The 16,331-nt window shown below is 45.0% G+C and overlaps 2 protein-coding genes and 1 long non-coding RNA gene across 3 annotated transcripts in view; 1 reads left to right on the top strand and 2 right to left on the bottom strand.

Moving 5' to 3' along the window:
* LOC116966853 overlaps positions 1–10,142 on the top strand; it is a 35,140-nt gene extending 24,998 nt beyond the window's left edge. The window contains exon 3 of the long non-coding RNA XR_004410077.1: positions 9,512–10,142. This is a non-coding gene — a long non-coding RNA (uncharacterized LOC116966853). The remainder of the gene's footprint in view (positions 1–9,511) is intronic.
* LOC116966847 (SUN domain-containing protein 2-like) lies at positions 1,250–13,328 on the bottom strand. Its single transcript, XM_033013187.1, has 7 exons — positions 13,102–13,328; positions 10,293–10,502; positions 9,064–9,148; positions 6,199–6,314; positions 3,972–4,139; positions 3,038–3,130; positions 1,250–1,526 (listed from the first exon to the last, which is right to left on the bottom strand). The coding sequence occupies exons 1-7, from the start codon at positions 13,138–13,140 to the stop codon at positions 1,413–1,415; spliced, it is 825 nt and encodes a 274-aa protein (XP_032869078.1). The 5' UTR covers positions 13,141–13,328; the 3' UTR covers positions 1,250–1,412.
* Positions 13,329–14,118: 790 nt separating this feature from the next.
* The window catches only part of LOC116966817 (SUN domain-containing protein 2-like), a 28,060-nt gene continuing 25,847 nt past the window's right edge, over positions 14,119–16,331 (bottom strand). Inside the window, exons 11-12 of the mRNA XM_033013157.1 lie at positions 15,316–15,393; positions 14,119–14,181 (exon numbers count right to left, since the gene is read on the bottom strand). Of these exons, the coding sequence (XP_032869048.1) occupies positions 14,119–14,181; positions 15,316–15,393 (141 nt within the window). The remainder of the gene's footprint in view (positions 14,182–15,315; positions 15,394–16,331) is intronic.

The following is a 16,331-nucleotide window of genomic DNA, read 5'->3' as shown; positions in this document are numbered from 1 at the left end:
ACTGAGTTGGATGATCAGCCATGATCATATTGAATGGCGGTGCAGGCTCGAAGGGCCGAATGGCCTACTCCTGCACCTATTTTCTATGTTTCTAAAATGTACTTTGTGTTGAGATATAGCGAGAGCCAGTGGATGTGGTGTTTCTGGGCTTTCAAAAAGCCTTTGACAAGGTCCCACACAAGAGATTACTGTGCAAAATTCGAGCATATGGTATTGGGGGTATCAGGCCCGTACGAAGCTTTTCAAAAAGGGGGGTGGCATGACAAGTTTACAAAAATTTTAATGTGAAATAATGTGCGCGCTGCGCACATCACGAGCGCAAAGCGTGAAGTCCCTCGATGCCGGGATCCAGGGCTCACTTAAGCTCAGGGGTTTTTGATGCTCTCTGATGCATTCTGAGCATTATTTTGGAGCATTTTTGCACCAAATTTATAACTAATATTTCAGAAAATAACTGGAATTGAGGTAGTTTTTTCACACAAAGGGTGGTGGGTGTATGGAACGAGATGCCAGAGGAGGTAGTTAAGGCTGGGACTATCCTAATGTTTAAGAGACATTTGGACACGTACATGGATAGGACAGGTTTAGATGGATATGGGCCAAACGCATGTGAGTGGGACTAGTTTAGACATGTTGGTCGGTGTGGGCAAGTTGGGCTGAAGGGCCTGTTTCCACACTGCATCATTCTATGACTAAAAAGTTAAGAAGAAAAATGCATGTAGATAAGTAGAGCAGATTTGAAAGAGGAGTGAAATGTAAAGGCAGAGAGAGGTTTATGGGTGGAAAGGAACATAGGAAAGGAAGGGGAGGGTGGGCTTGGGCAGTTGGATGAAGGAAAAATAGACAGTGCTGGAGTAACTCAGTGGGTCAGGAAGCATCTCTGGAGAACATGAGTCCGGAGCCGGGTCCTGGATCCAGAAGTGCGGTCGGAGACGGGGCCGGGAACTGGTAAGTCCATACCCCCCTCCCCTACAACCCCCTCCCCCACACCCCCCCTCCCCATCCCCACAACCTCCCATACCACCCTCCTCTCCCCCCACACCCCCTCCCCAACCACAGACCCCCCCACATCCCCCCCACCCACACAAACCCTGCCCACACAAGCCCCCTCCACCCCCAACATCCCTGCCCACAACCCCCTCCCCCCTCAACCCCCCACCTGCCCCCCATCCCCCGCCCTCACACCCCCACCAACACACCCCGCTCCCCCCACAACCCCACGCCGTAATGAAATTTTTTTCAAATTAAGGATGTTTCATTCTAAATATATTTAATATAAAATAATTATAAATAATTTAAAACACTATAAACATTTATGCCAGAAATTGACATTGTTGCTGGAAATCAACTTTGAATTCAGATTACGTAGAGGTTGTTCGTGTTGTAGAGTGCGGGGCAGCCGAGCTCCAGAATCACATGGCTGGTTCTCCGTGGACACGGAACCGGTAGAGGCAAGTATATTCTGGATGGCCCCAGTTGCTATTCACCCGCAGTTCAGTGAATTTGTAAACGGCAGCATCTTTATTCTACAAAGCAAAAAAACATGACGACAGATCAGGGAACCTGTGCTTCAGTATGAAAGTACTGTAGGCAGGAGAGAAGATGGATTAGCTACAAACCAGACTTAAAACATCCTGCTGATCATGGATTTCAGGACATTCTATTCAATTACATACAGCATTGATAACAAGCATTTTATCATGGAAAAGGTCGATGCTTTACAGAGGTATAAGAGGAGCATAGATTTCAATTACAGCAGGAAATACTGGGAGCAACAGCTTTACTCCATGTAGCATCGTGGATGGGGAAAGAACATGCTTACTTACACAGGCTTGCTTTGTGGCAACTGACAAATTGTGAATAAAGTGGCCATGAAAAATAAACTTCTATTCTGGAAAGATAAAATGCTGCAGTAACTCAGTGGGTCAGGCAGCATTCCTGGACCTGCCTGACCTGCTGAGTTACTCCAACATTTTGTGTCTTTCCTCGGTAAATCAGCATCTGCAGGTTCTTGTTTCTACAATCTGTAATCTGGATTGGTTCAGCAAGTTTGAAACTTGTAGATGCTTCAAGTAGATCAGCCACTGATCCAGCTCTCCTCGGTTTCCCTATCTTTGCATCTGAAAACATGTTTATCCTTGAGCAGATTGCATGAATGGTCAATTAAAAAAGTATCTCTGCGCACCTGCTGCCTGACCCGAGTATTTCTAGCATTGTGTTTCAGTCCTCCATCACCTGCAGATTTGCAATTTTCTATTTGTAACTTGTCATTTGTTCCAGTCAATACGATATTTGCGATAATACAAGTCTGAAGAAGGGTCTCAAACTGCAAAACGCCTCCCATTCCTTCTCTCCAAAGATGCTGCCTGTCCCACTGAGTTACTCCTGCATTTTGTGTTCATCTTCGGTGTAAAACATCTGCAGCATCAGCATTTCCTTCTTACACAATGCGCAAACTCCTCCCAAACATATTTAATTTTCAGCAAAAGACGCATGTGAGAGAACTTACTGACAGTCCCTGATCCCTTGGTGCAGGGGCGGAAATCTTGGGGGTACAGGGGGGACGGGGGACACGCCCCCCCCCCCCCCCCCCCCCGTGCTTTGAGAGGTGGGGGACAATCCCCTCCATGTTTTGTACTGATTGTGGATGATCAGCCATGATCACATTGAATGGTGGTGCTGGCTTGAAGGGCCAAATGGCCTACTCCTGAACCTATTGTCAATTGATAGTGTTAGTGTGCGGGGATCGCTGGTTGGTGCGGACTAAGGGCCTGTTTCAGCACTGTATCTCTAAGCTAAACTAAAACATGGGTGAAGTCAGCACCAAAACTCAGAATCACAGTTCAAACACCAGTGCGCTAACTGTCAAATATTGGCACATGCCAGATTTTGGTTAACAGTTACTACATCGCAAAGTATATTTTTGTAAAAGATAGATAAATATTTGAGTCAAAGGAAAATAAAAGCTTACAGGAAAAGGCCAAGGTTATAGGATTGTTCCAGCAAAGAATCAATGATCCTTTATGCACTTCCATACCTGCACCTCAAACGTCTGGATGGAATCCCCTTCCTCATTATACGTGTATTGTCCCAATAGGACCCCTTCGGCTTGATTTTCATCATCCAAGCCCTGTGAACAAGTAGAAATTAGCAAGCTTTGCACACAGAAAATTACTCTCCAGTCACCCCAACAATTATACCAGCTGGTGAAAGCAGGACTTTCACCCTTGCCTGGGTGAAAGCTTGGTTGAATATATAAAGTCATTTCATTTCAAACAGAAGAAGTAGTTCCCTAAAAGTCAATTGGAAAAATGTCATCACCTCATTTAGCACATGAAGTGAATCTGTACACAATCAAACAGAATGAAACGATGTCCTACATGCGTAGCATCAACTCTCATCTGTGGTAGAATCAGTGTTTCCCACCACAGGGGCCTCATCAGGCACCTCTTTACCCACAGAACTAGAGCGGAAGCAAGTCATCCTCAATCCTGAGGGAATACCAGTGAAGAATTGTTCAGGAAAGCACTTGGCATAAAAATTGTCCCTAGTATGTGTAGGGTAGCGTTAACTTTAATCTCATCTATTGGTTGTAAAGTTGCTTAATCACTGTATGAAGCTTTTGTGGTTCGCAGTGTTGAGGATTGTGCAATAAAGTGACAAAACTCAGTGAAGACAGTGAAAACCCAGAATCACAGTTCAAACACCAGTATGAGCAACTTGTGTAGCATGGAAGATTGAAGATTATATTAGTGGGCCTTCTATTTGAGGGATTATTATTCTGGACTGTGAAATGGAATTTGCTAATTTTTAACAGAACTTGTTAATGTTATTGATGTGGATTGTGAGACCACTCGGTACCCTGAACATGGAATCCAATGTCCAAGAAAGCCTTGCCATGTTCAGCAGCATGCTCCAGACAAACACCATGGTTCCCAAATATACACTCATATTCTATACGTTTCACTCACATAAACAGAGAAGTCTTGAGGGGCACTACTAATTGATCCAATAGGAGAAATGGATCTGGGAATGTGCTCTAGGGTAAAGGCTGTAGGCCTGATCCGGACAGCAAGCTCGATGACAACAAAGCCTTGGGAACCTTTAAATGGCCAACAGTTCCCAGGATGAACCTCCGGCTGCAAGAGAGAACAAGAACAAAAACATTAGGAAATATTCTCAGTTTAGTTTAGAGATACAGCGCGGAAACAGGAAATATTAACACTATCCTACACACTCGTGACAATTTTGTTTTACATTTACCAAGCCAATTAACCTACAAACCTGTACGTCTTTGGAGAGTGGGAGGAAACCGAAGATCTAGGAGAAAACCCACGCAGGTCACGGGGAGAACATACAAACTCCGTACAGACAGCACGCACAGTTGGGATCGAACCGGGGTCTCTGGCGCTACAAGCGCTGTAACGCAACAACTCTACCACTGTGCCGCCCACAATTATCCCCCTACCTTTCAACAGAACACTGATTCTTCCTAAAGGGACAGCAAAGATTTGGATTTTTGGACACGATCCACGTGAGGATACGAGGATATTTACAGAATAATGAAAGGCATAGAGTGGATGTGGAAAGGATGTTTCCACTGGTGGGAGAGTCTAGGACCAGAGGTCACAGCCTCAGAATTAAAGGGTGCACCTTTAGAAAGGAGGTGAGAAGGAACTTCATTGCCACAGAGGGTTGTGGAGGCCAAGTCAGTGGATATTTTTAAGGCAGAGATAGACCAATTCTTGATTAGAACGGGTGTCAAGGGTTATTTTGGGAACAGGGATGGGTTGTTGGGATGGGGGTTATTATGGCAGGAATCTGCAGTCTCGACCCCTCAATGTTTTCTGCCAATTTATCTCAACCCTGCACAATGAGAAAACGCGCTACAATTTTCCAGCAGAGCCCATTGCTGCTTTTGGTTCATGGTGTGACAATTATTAAGTTAATGAAGAGAACAGGAGTTACTGAAGCATTTTTAACACACTGCCCCCAACTCACACCATCTACAAAGTATCAGGACAAGTACCTGAACCAGCAGGACCTCTGTCTCGGGCAGGGTGATCAAATGCAACACAAAATATGCTTTCTCCCATTTCCTCTAAATCTTTCTTTGCTTTAAAATCTCAACCCTCTGGACTTAGGCACCTCTGTAAGCTACAGGCAAATGCTGGCAAATGGGATTAGTTGATGGTTGACGTGGACGTGTTGGGCACAAAGGGCCTGTTTCTGTGCTATATGACTCCATAAGTGGATTAAAAAAATCTGAACTGAATTGAAGATTTGACAAACACACTGGCAATCTATATCCAGGTGAGAGGAATGGGGACCATAAAGCGTCGTAGTTTGGTTAAAGCAGATGGAAGGAGCCCACTTTTCCTTAAGGAAGGATATTTTTGCTATGGAGGGAACACATCATAAGTGCAGCAGATTAACTGTAGGGATGGCAGGGCTGACGTATGAAGAACAATCTGGTCAATAGTCATTGGAGTTTGGAAGGAATGATCATTTTTTAGAAACCTACAAAATGTAGAAGTTGTAACAGGACTGGAAAGATTCGAGGTAAGATGTTCCTGATGCTGGGGAGTTTCAGGACCAGGATCACAGTGCGAGGATAAGGTGAGGTCATGTAGGACTCAGAGGGAGAGAAATCTCTTCATCCAGAGTGGTGAACCAGAGGAATTCTCCATCATGGAATGCAATTGAAATCAGATTGTTGAATATACTCATGACTTAAATATTGTTCTTGTAGCTAGAGGGACCAAGAGGTATGGGGAGAAAGGTATGGGGAGTCCCCCAACTGGGGACTCAATTTGGATGATCAGCCATGATCATACTGAGGGGTTGAGTGGGCTTGAAGGGCCACATTGCCTACTCCTGTTGATAATTTCCATGTTTCTATTCCATATCCCACAACTGTGGTACTGAACAAGCACGCATGGTGGGCCAATACATGATTTTTTTGGACATATATATCAATAACTTGCATTCTTCTGACAGGGAAGAAATGTTATGCAGACAGATTATGTTTCACATAAACCTGGGGAAAGCAGAAGACACACACTAGTTGTGGTGCCCCCAACAGCAAATCTTGAAGTTGTGGACCTATAGCGTCCCTGTACCTTGCTGCCTCTAGGAGAGTATTCAAAGGTCACTGCTTTCAAGACAGAAGGGAGCAGCAGTACAAGGATTATATACCTGAATGACAGCTCTGGGTGACCGAGATTGGTACCACAGTGGAAAGCCAAACAGACTAAGAAGAGCAGTCTTGGTCTCTAACGTCTCTGTGCAGCGCGTGTGGATCACACTGCCACCTAACAAGGGAAAAAAATCATAATCATATCACTGAATGGACAAAGTTAATCATGAATCCTTCAAGAAATATGCAGGTTTGCAGAGAACTGCAAAACTCTGGCAGAGGGATTGGAAAGTTTTTGCTTGAGTGCTGACCACTAAGAAGAACTTTCCAATTTGTCCAAGAACTCAACACATCCAGCACAACTGTAGAATAATTTAATGTTACAATCACAATTGTTTAAGTAAACTTGAAAACTAATTTTCATACAATGTCCAACAGGTTGGAGCACAGAATCCAACTGAAACTTTAAATACACAGCTGAATGGCCACCAGGTGGCAGTGGTTGGATAAGTACCCTCCCAAATCTCAACCATTTACTTGCTCTCATCATTTTTCCATTCTATACAACTAGAATAAACAAGGAGCTGTTTTTGCAAAAAATTAAGCACAATGAGAAAGATTTCTGTAACATAAAATGAGAGTAAAACTGCTACCCGCTGACCAAGGTATAAAAATATTGTTATTTGTGGGCAGTTAGCTGGGAACATGTGCAACAAATGACTGCTGTCTGCATAGGTTCTTTTTCTCAATAATATAAAGCCATATAGCATTACATCTGACCTAGTTTAGAGACTTGCCAGAAAGGACAATTTATATTGTAGAACATATATTTCTCATATATTGTAGAACATCTATTTACATCGTATGAACAGGCCCTTTTGTCCCACTGTGTCTGCATCGACCGTGATGTCAGCCTAACTCATCCATCTGACTGGACATGGTCTGCATCCCTCTACTCCCTGTCTGTACATGTATCTGTCCAAATGCCTTTTAAATATTACTATTGTATCTGCTTCCACCACCTCCCCTGACAACACACCTACAGCTGGGCAAGAAAAACTTGCCTCACACATCTCCTTTAAACACCCCCCCCCCCCCCCTCACCTTAACTCTATGCCCTCGTGTATTTGACATTTCCACCCTGGGGAAAGACTGACGACTCCATCTATATATCTCTCATAATTTTATATACTTCTATCAGGTCTCGTCTCAGCCTCTGACGCTCCAGCAAAAACATTCCGTTTGTCCAACCTCCCCTTATAGCTAATATTCTATTCTAGCATTCTGTCTAATCCAGGCAGCATCCTGGTCATTCTGCAGATGGCTGAAACCTAAAGTAGGTCTTCAGCTTTCTACACAATTCCAATTAAGTCCAATGTTAGTTTGAGAAGAACCAAGCTTCTATCCACATTTCAAACCATGAGCTTGTCTTCTTTTCTTGCACTTCTACAGTGTTTAAGATTTCATTCGTCTGCCACTAGTTGCATCTTCACCGATCCAGCTGATGTCGATGTTCATCTCAAATGTCTCCTGGTCTCCAGTCTATCTATTTTGTTCTCACTTTCTCTGCAACTTAAACTTTGCTTCAAGGAATAAAACTGGCTAACCAACAGAAGAGGGGAGCAATTAAATCAGGGCAGCAGTGACGGATCGGTAGACCTCCTGCCTGACAGCACCAGAGACTTGGGTTTGATCCTGACTACGGGTGCTGTCTGTACAGAGTTTGTACATTCTCAGGTCACAGGTCACAAGGGGTCACAGTTTAAGGATAAGGGGGAAATCTTTTAGGACCGAGATGAGAAAAACATTTTTCACACAGAGAGTGGTGAATCTCTGGAATTCTCTGCCACAGGAGGTAGTTGAGGGCAGTTCATTGGCTATATTTAAGAGGGAGTTAGATGTGGCCCTTGTGGCTAAAGGTATCAGGGGGTATGGAGAGAAGGCAGGTACAGGATACTGAGTTGGATGATCAGCCATGATCATATTGAATGGCGGTGCAGGCTCGAAGGGCCGAATGGCCGACTCCTGCACCTATTTTCTATGTTTCCCTGTGACCGCATTCTCCGGGTGCTCTGGTTTTCTCCCACACTCCAAAGATGTTCAGGTTTGTAGGTTAATTGGAAGTTGTAAAATTGGCCAGAGGGCAGAATAAGACCCATCTTTTCTTCCACCTAACAACATTAAATGACTTGGAGTTCCAGATTTACAGATGATACTGTGAACAGGGGATATTAATGGAATTGGAGGCAAATACAGAATAGGGTTTGTACAGGCTGGTTACAGCTGTAATTCAAATGTGAAATATTTCATTTTGGCAGGAGGAATAAGGCAATGTAAACTAGAGGGCACAATTCTAAAAGGAGTGAAGAAACAACAGTGTCTCTGGAATGGGTGACGTTTCGGGTCGAGTCCCTTCATCAGACCTTCACATCCTTCTTACACACGTGGGTGATATATGTGCCTTTGGAAGGAAGTTTAAAAACTCCTGTACTTTATAAATAACAGCTCAGGGTACAAGAGCAAAGAAGTGATGGGGGGAACTTTGTAAAACACAGGCTTGGCCACAGCTGGAGTAGTGCATCCAGTCCTGGCTGCCTTGCCCTCAGAAAGGCATGAAGCTTCGGAGAGAGCGCACAAGAGATTATCCAATGTGTTTGCAGGGATGGTGGAGCAGTGGACAGAATGAAGATGGCCAATGGTGCCGCAGGGCAAGGCCATCCCACCAATGATACTATGAACTGGGGATATTAATGGAATTGGAGGCAAATACAGAATAGGGTTTTTTGGGAGGATGAATAAGGCAATGAAAGAACACCCCATTCCACAGGAGCAAGTCAAACATGACTAAAGTGCCAGCCCACACAACACCCTTTCAGTCTGTTACATTCAGTTTTACTTGGCCCGGGCTTTTGTCTGATACTTACCAGCAGATTCCAGTGCATGATCCACCAATCCAACCCTGTCAGCGCTGTACAGTTTCAAGGCTTGCTCCACAATGCTTTTCACTTCCTACCAAAGGAAAAAATAACAATAATGTGGGATAAGAAGGGGGCAGTAGAGTGCAATAGAGTGTAGAGCCCACACACATACAGAAACCAGACGGCAATGCTCCCTTCAACAGTTCCCACAAAATGATCCCTCTTATCCATTCCCATAATCTGGAATTAGCAAGGTCTAATAAAAGTGAGCAATGGAGAGCCCACGTATACTGCGTAGAAGGTAGCAGGATTATGTGATCAGGTCAATAATTATTAAAGTACATTGACATGGATAGGAGAGGTTTGGAGGGATATGGGGCAAACGCAGGCAGGTGGGACTAGTGTAGCAATGTTCTATTCAGTTTGACATTGCCTTACTACCTGTCCTTCACAGACAGGTTCCTGAAGAAAACTACCTGTGACCACAAGTGATCAACGTAGAACGAGCTACAGACACTGTGGGAGAAGAACTCGATGGATCCCATCAGATGGTTCCCCAAGCAGACAGAGGAACTCGCCAACAGTAGTGTGAGGAGCCCTCCCAGTCAGACCCTGCCTGCTCGGTCAGTAAAGCACCCCACTGCACGCTGCCATTGAGGTGGTTGTGGTGTGGACAACATTCACCTCCTTATGCACTGGGTGTTTGACAGGAAGGTCAGAAGAAGAATGGAAGGGCTCTTGTCATGGTTCACCCTGAGCAGTTGTGCATCAGTGATCTATGAGCTGTTCACAGGGACGCACAACAAGATAAATGTCAACTGCTGCTGGAAGATCATTATCTCAGCGGTAGACTCACGTTGGTCTGCCCAAAAATTGATCTTCCTGCATAAGATGTGGGTAAATGAATTGCTGCCGACTGGCACATTCCAGGGTGTGAGAGTATGTGGTGTGTGGGACACACTGAAGCTCAGTGCAGTCAATGCAGCGGCTGTGGGGGAGTGGGCTTGGTCTAAGGTCCGGCCACCACTAGACACTGAGGGACTCTCAGACACTTCATGGGAGCACTGTTTAAGGATGTGTTGTTCATTGACACATTACAAGCAAAAGTGCTGACTTGATGGAACGTAGAGCAAGACATGCCCCAATTTCATTAACTATATAATATGAACAAATTACTTTTCTGAAATGCAATAGTCTGTTCCAGTTAGAGCAACTGGCTGCTTGCATGCTTGTACCTTCATAATCCCTGCTCTGACAGCTGCCGAGTGTGTCTCCATTGCAGGACCAGGGTAAAGTGATGCATCTGAGAGGACCTTCTTCTCCAAGGCAGCAAGGAGGGCCTCGAGTTCCTTGCGCTTCACCAGCTGTGCTGTCAGTGGTTCCCCTGTGCTATCTTGTGATGAACCAAAGAGCAGCTTGTGGACCAGTGGGAGCAACGCCGTATCCTAAACACACAAGAGCAGGATAGTCAGCGCTCCTCCTTGTAAACATTGAAATCAATGCAAAACAGCATCTTTGTCATCCTAAAAAATCATTATTTTACAATTGTTGATCCTTTGGCGAGGGAGACAAGGCAAGGGAATACATTATAGCTGAAAGGATACTGAACCGTGGTGGGGAACAGAAAGATCTTGGAGAGCTTGTTGTGTAGGAAGGAAATGCAGATGCTGGTTTACACTGAAGATAGACACAAAATGCTGGAGTTACTCAGCGGACCAGGCAGCATCTAATGCTCCAGAGATGCTGTCCGTCCCGCTGAGTTACTCCAGCATTTTGTGTCTATCTTTAGAGAGCTTGTTCATGGATCTTTGAAGGTAGTGGGACAGTCATCTTGGAACTGTGGAAAACGTTAGCTCAGCCGTACCTGTAACATTGTGTGGATTCTGGTTGCCTCCCTACAGGATTGATGGGAGTTCACTAGAGAGACACAAGAAAGGTTTACAACATTGGCAGGACTGCAGAAGAAAGGTTGCAAGGAGAGAGTCGCCAGGAACTGCAGCAGGTAGATTGTTTGAGTGGTTATAATATTATAGATAAAAAGACAAAATGCTGGAGTAACTCAGCGGGACAGGCAGCATCTCTGGAGAGAAAGAATGGATCATGTTTCGGATTGAGACCCTTCTTCAGACGTCTCGACCCGAAATGTCATCCATTCTCCACCCCCCAGAGATGCTGCCTGTCTCGCTGATGTCTATCTGTGGTGTAAACCAGCATCTGCATTTCCTTCCTACACATAAGGTGATGATATTCTGATTGGTCCATTCAGAGTAAACAAAGTTGGGAATGTAATTCAATTGGCACAAAGGTTTGATGCAATTAGTACAGTGGGCCAAGGGTTCACTGCCTGAATGGCTGTTGGAAGCAGAACTCACAATTACTGGGCACCTGAACCAGCAGTAGGAGAGGCTGTGAGCGAGATTCACCTGTGTCCCAGCACCAGAAACAGAAGGTGGGAACTATAGGTCAATTGACAGGTACGTGGACAGGACAGGTTTGGAGGGATAAGGACCAAACGCAGGTAGGTGGGACTAGTGTAACTGGGACATGTTGGTGGGTGTGGGTGTTGGGCAGAAGGGTCTGTTTCCACACTGTATCACTCTATGATTTTAATTCATCCAGCACTCATAGTTCGCAAGAGGAAATAATGAATCATTTGGTAAGCTGAATCTAATCAAACGTAGCCGACATGGTTTAATAAAAATCATGTGTGACAAAACTTGACAGGATGTGATAGGGAGTTGATAAGGGAAACCTGTAAATGTAGTGGGAAGGAACTGCAAATGCTGGTTTAAACCAAAGATAGACACAATAAGCTGGAGTAATTTAGCGGCTCAGATAGCATCTCCGGAGAAAAGGAATTTTCTATTTGTTTTCTCCAGAGATGCTGTCTGACCCGCTGAGTTACTGCAGCTTTTTGTGTCTATCTCCTGTAAATGTCGTGTGTATTTAGATCTCCAAAAGGCATTTGCCACAAATGAGGCTGCTGCAAAACAATGAAGAGCCCAAGATATTGGAGGAAGTGTGCTAACATGGACTTAAAGGTGGCAGTCATACAGAAAAAGATGTTAGAATAAATGCGTGAAAACTGCAGATGTGATAAATCTGAAAAACAAAATGCTGAGCACTCGGGTCAGGCTGCATCTGTAGCCTGACCCGAGTGGGTGGGTGGATGGGTGGATGACTCTGATAGTGTAAAACCAGGTGGCCATGGGGATAAGCTGCACACAAAGTTATCTGGTCATGGAGTGAATAGGAGCGGTTAGGTGAAAAGACAAATAGACAAAAGATCGTAGCAGTTACAAAATGCAGAGCAAGAAGACATGTCTAGGAAGGAACGGCAGATGCTGTTTAAACCGAAGATAGACAACGGGACAGGCTGCATCTCTGGAGGGAAGGAATGGGTGACGTTTCAGGTGGAGATGCTTTTCAGACAAGACGTGTCTGGCAGGTCAGCATGGACATGCCCTCCATTTTTGGATGGAGATTTAAAAAAACAAACCAACCCAATTATCACAAATGTGCAACTGATACTAACAGAGGAATCAAGTTGCCCAAGATTATTGAATTCAGTTCAAGCCCAGAGGACTGCCATGAGCCCAAATGGAAGGTGAGATGCCATTCCCCAAGATTGCTTTGAGCCTCATTGCAACAGTGCAGGAAATCACAGACTGTTCAGTCACTCCCACATCCAAGAGTCAGAATGAGATAACATGAAGCTCAGGAGTGCCCCATGGAGTGAACACAGGTGCTCCGCACAGTAGAAACCCAACGCCTGTTTGGTTTCTCCAATGTAGAGGAGCCCACATCGTGAACACAGGGAAAGGAGCAGAGGGGGAAAAGGAGAGACAGTGAGAGAAAGGGAAGAACGCAGTTAGAGAGGGAGGGGGTGAGTGGGAGTTGAGTGTTAAAGAAGGGGAGGGAAGAGGGCAAGATACTTTCCACACTTTCCTCTTCACCTCAATCTCTTTGATCATCTCCAAGGCAGAAGAAGTGCAAAGTTTTGGCCTTTTACAGTTAAATAAAAAACTATTTGGGAAAACTTACATCAGTCATACTTTTAATTTTGTTTTCCAATGCTTGCATGCTGGAGTCCACGTCCTTCTGGCCCGCACGTGCAGTCTGCAGCTCCAGCCGTGTCTGGCTGAGCTGCTCCTCCAGCAGCGCCAGTGCAGTTAGTAGCTTCTTCTGTTCATCTGTCAACCTATAATAATAATAATAATAATCAATATAATTTTATTAGCCAAGTATGTATACGCACAAGGAACTTGCCTTGGTGCTTTGCTTGCAAGGATAAAAACATGATATACCGCAGACAATTAAAAATAAAACATTATAATTTAAACATGTGGAAATAAAGTACCAGAGTAAAAAGATGCTACAGACTTTTGGCTGTTGAGTAGAGCTACTGGTCATGGAAAAATACTGTTTTTATGTCTGGCTGTGGCCCAGACAAAACCTGCCCCAGACAGGACAAAGCAAGCCATCATAGTGCAGGAGCAGAGGCAGCACGGTGGTGCAGAGTAGAGCTACGGCCTTACAGCGCCAGAGACCTGGGTTCAATCCTGACTACCGGTGTAAGGATGATCATTAGTCTGCACGGACTCGGTGGGCCGAAGAGCGTGTTTCCACGCTGTACCTCGAAACTAAAAACAACGTTGACCTGTTTCATGCAGCAACCCCTCCCCCCCCAGGGTCTGCTCCATCTCCAATCCTGGCTGGAAACACACAGCATCAGCGTTATACTGCTCACAGCTCAGCCACAGGCAAACCTGCTGCCGTGCCACACCCCAGGGGCATCTTGATGCATCTGCAGATACTGTGGCCGACAACATCAACACCGAAACATTTGTGGCGTGACGCGGCGTGATGACGTATGACGCGCGGTGTTTTTACAAGTGTCGCAACATTTTTTTGTCGCCTCTGGATTTTGAAATGTTCAAAATGTTTTGGCGACACTGATATGATGCCGGCAGTCACCGAAAAAGATCGCCAAGTGGGACGGGCCCTTAAATTAGTTATTTATCTCTATCGTTGTGAGCAGTTGATGCAGTCTAGAAACTGTCACAGCGCAGCTCTGTACCTTTTCACAGCAGATTCCATTTCCTTCACCTTCTGCAACAACATCTAGGAATAGAAATTAAAAACAAAGTTTATTTTTGAAGTTCGGAAGCTTTTTAATTCTACTCGCAGTTACTTATTTCACAACAAACACGTCAAATTTACAAATATGTAATACAGAAAAGTCCATACTTCATATTTCCTTATAACATAGGCCATTTCAACCCATCAAATCAATGCCAGCTCTCAGAGAATCCCAGTCCTTCACGAATTTACCTTGAAACTAGTTCTCCACAAATTCTCATCAATTGCCAGCAGAATCCACCATTCAATGTAAAGCAAACTTCACTGAACTGTAGCAGCTTAACACCCAGAGGATGGGAAATGCAGGGAATTCTCTGCCCAAGTGGCTCCGGAGACCAGTCCTTGAGACCAGTTCAACACCGAGGCCTTGATATTACAGAATTGAGAGTATGGTGTAAAATGGTGCCGAGATAAATGGTCTGACTGAGAGGTAGAGCAGCTGAGGGGCAGCACGGTGGTGCAGCGGTAGAGTTGCTGCCTCACCGCACCAGAGGCCCAGGTTCAATCTGTACGGAGTTTGTACGTTCTCCCCGTGACCTGCGTGGACTTTCTCCAAGTGCTCCGGCTTCCACCCACACTCCAAAGACGTACAGGTTTGTAGGCTAAATAGCTTAGTAAAATTGTAAATTGTCCCTAGTGTGTGCAGGATAGTGGTAGTGTGTGTGGATCGCTGGTCAGCACAGACTTTCCACGCTGTATCTCAAAAACAAAACAAAAAAAAGACTAAAAGCAGCCATTTCAGGCAGAATGTGAAGGAAAGCTTGGACCAGAGGCCTTAGCCTCAGAATAAAAGAATGTTCCTTTGGGAAGGAGATGAGGAGGAATTTCTTTAAACAGAGGGTGGTGAATCTGTGGAATTCACTGCCACAGTAGGCTGTGGATCTTTTTAAGGAATAGATAGATAGATTATTGATTAGTATGGGTGTCAGGGGTTATGGGGAGAAGGCAGGGGAATGGGATTAAGAGGGTAAGATAGATCAGCCATGATTGAATGGAGGAATAGACTTGATGAGCCAAATGGCCTCATTCAGCTCCTATCACTTATGAACCATGACTCCCTGTGCCCTCTCTACCCCTTCTCCCACACCAGCACCAGCTCCCTCTCCCCGCACCCACCTTGGTATTGCAACCAACTGCCCGCAGCGCCGGCTCCGTCCGCTCCTCATGCATCTGCTGGATGGCGGCGATGTCAGCCTGGAAGCAAACACACGCAGCGTTACAGTCTCACCAGGGGCACGCACCCACCCCACCTCTGTCCAACACAGAGCCAGAGCCTTTGTAGAGAGAGAATACCAAATGTGTGCAGGTTGGTAGGTTAATTGGCCGCGGTAAATTGCCTCTTCCATGTCGGCAAGTGGAGAATCTGGAGGGGAGGGGATTGAAGACAATATGGAAAGAATAAAGTTCAGTTTAGTTTATTGTCACGTGTACAGTGAAAAGCTTCTGTGGCGTGTTATCCAGTCAGCAGAAAGACAATACATGATTACAATCGGGGCATTTACAGTGTATAGATACATGATAAGAGAATAACGTTTAGTGCAAGGTAAAGATAGTAAAGTCCGATTAAAGATAGTCCGAGGGTCACCAATGAGGTAGATAGTAGTTCAGGACTGCTCTCTAGTTGTGGTAAACGTATTCAGTTGCCAGATAACAAATGGATTAGTGGATAGATTAGTGCAAATAGGGGATCGATGGTCAGCGTGGACTCAGTGGGTCAAAGGGCCTGTTTCCATGCCATCTCTCTATGACTTTGAGTATAGGAGCAGGGAGGTTCTACTGCAGTTGTACAGGGTCTTGGTGAGACCACACCTGGAGTATTGCGTACAGTTTTGGTCTCCAAATCTGAGGAAGGACATTATTGCCATAGAGGGAGTGCAGAGAAGGTTCACCAGACTGATTCCTGGGATGTCAGGACTGTCTTATGAAGAAAGACTGGATAGACTTGGTTTATACTCTCTAGAATTTAGGAGATTGAGAGGGGATCTTATAGAAACTTACAAAATTCTTAAGGGGTTGGACAGGCTAGATGCAGGAAGATTGCTCCCGATGTTGGGGAAGTCCAGGACAAGGGGTCACAGCTTAAGGATAAGGGGGAAATCCTTTAAAACCGAGAGGAGAAGAACTTTTTTCAC

Source organism: Amblyraja radiata, chromosome 38 (assembly GCF_010909765.2).
Source record: "Amblyraja radiata isolate CabotCenter1 chromosome 38, sAmbRad1.1.pri, whole genome shotgun sequence".
Lineage (NCBI taxonomy): Eukaryota > Metazoa > Chordata > Chondrichthyes > Rajiformes > Rajidae > Amblyraja > Amblyraja radiata.
The sequence above is the reverse complement of the archived record's forward strand: the minus strand, read 5'-3'. Positions and strand labels throughout refer to the sequence as shown.

What these genes read in the sequence shown, in the direction of transcription:
- LOC116966847 (XM_033013187.1), bottom strand. Translation starts at nt 13,140, where the DNA reads ATGCAAGCATTGGAAAACAAAATTAAAAGTATGACTGAT. An exon ending in TCATGCACTGGAATCTGCTG is followed by an intron (nt 6,315 to 9,063) that starts GTAAGTATCAGA and finishes TTCCCTTGTTAG; the next exon opens with GTGGCAGTGTGATCCACACG. An exon ending in CACCCAGAGCTGTCATTCAG is followed by an intron (nt 4,140 to 6,198) that starts GTATATAATCCT and finishes TCTCTCTTGCAG; the next exon opens with CCGGAGGTTCATCCTGGGAA.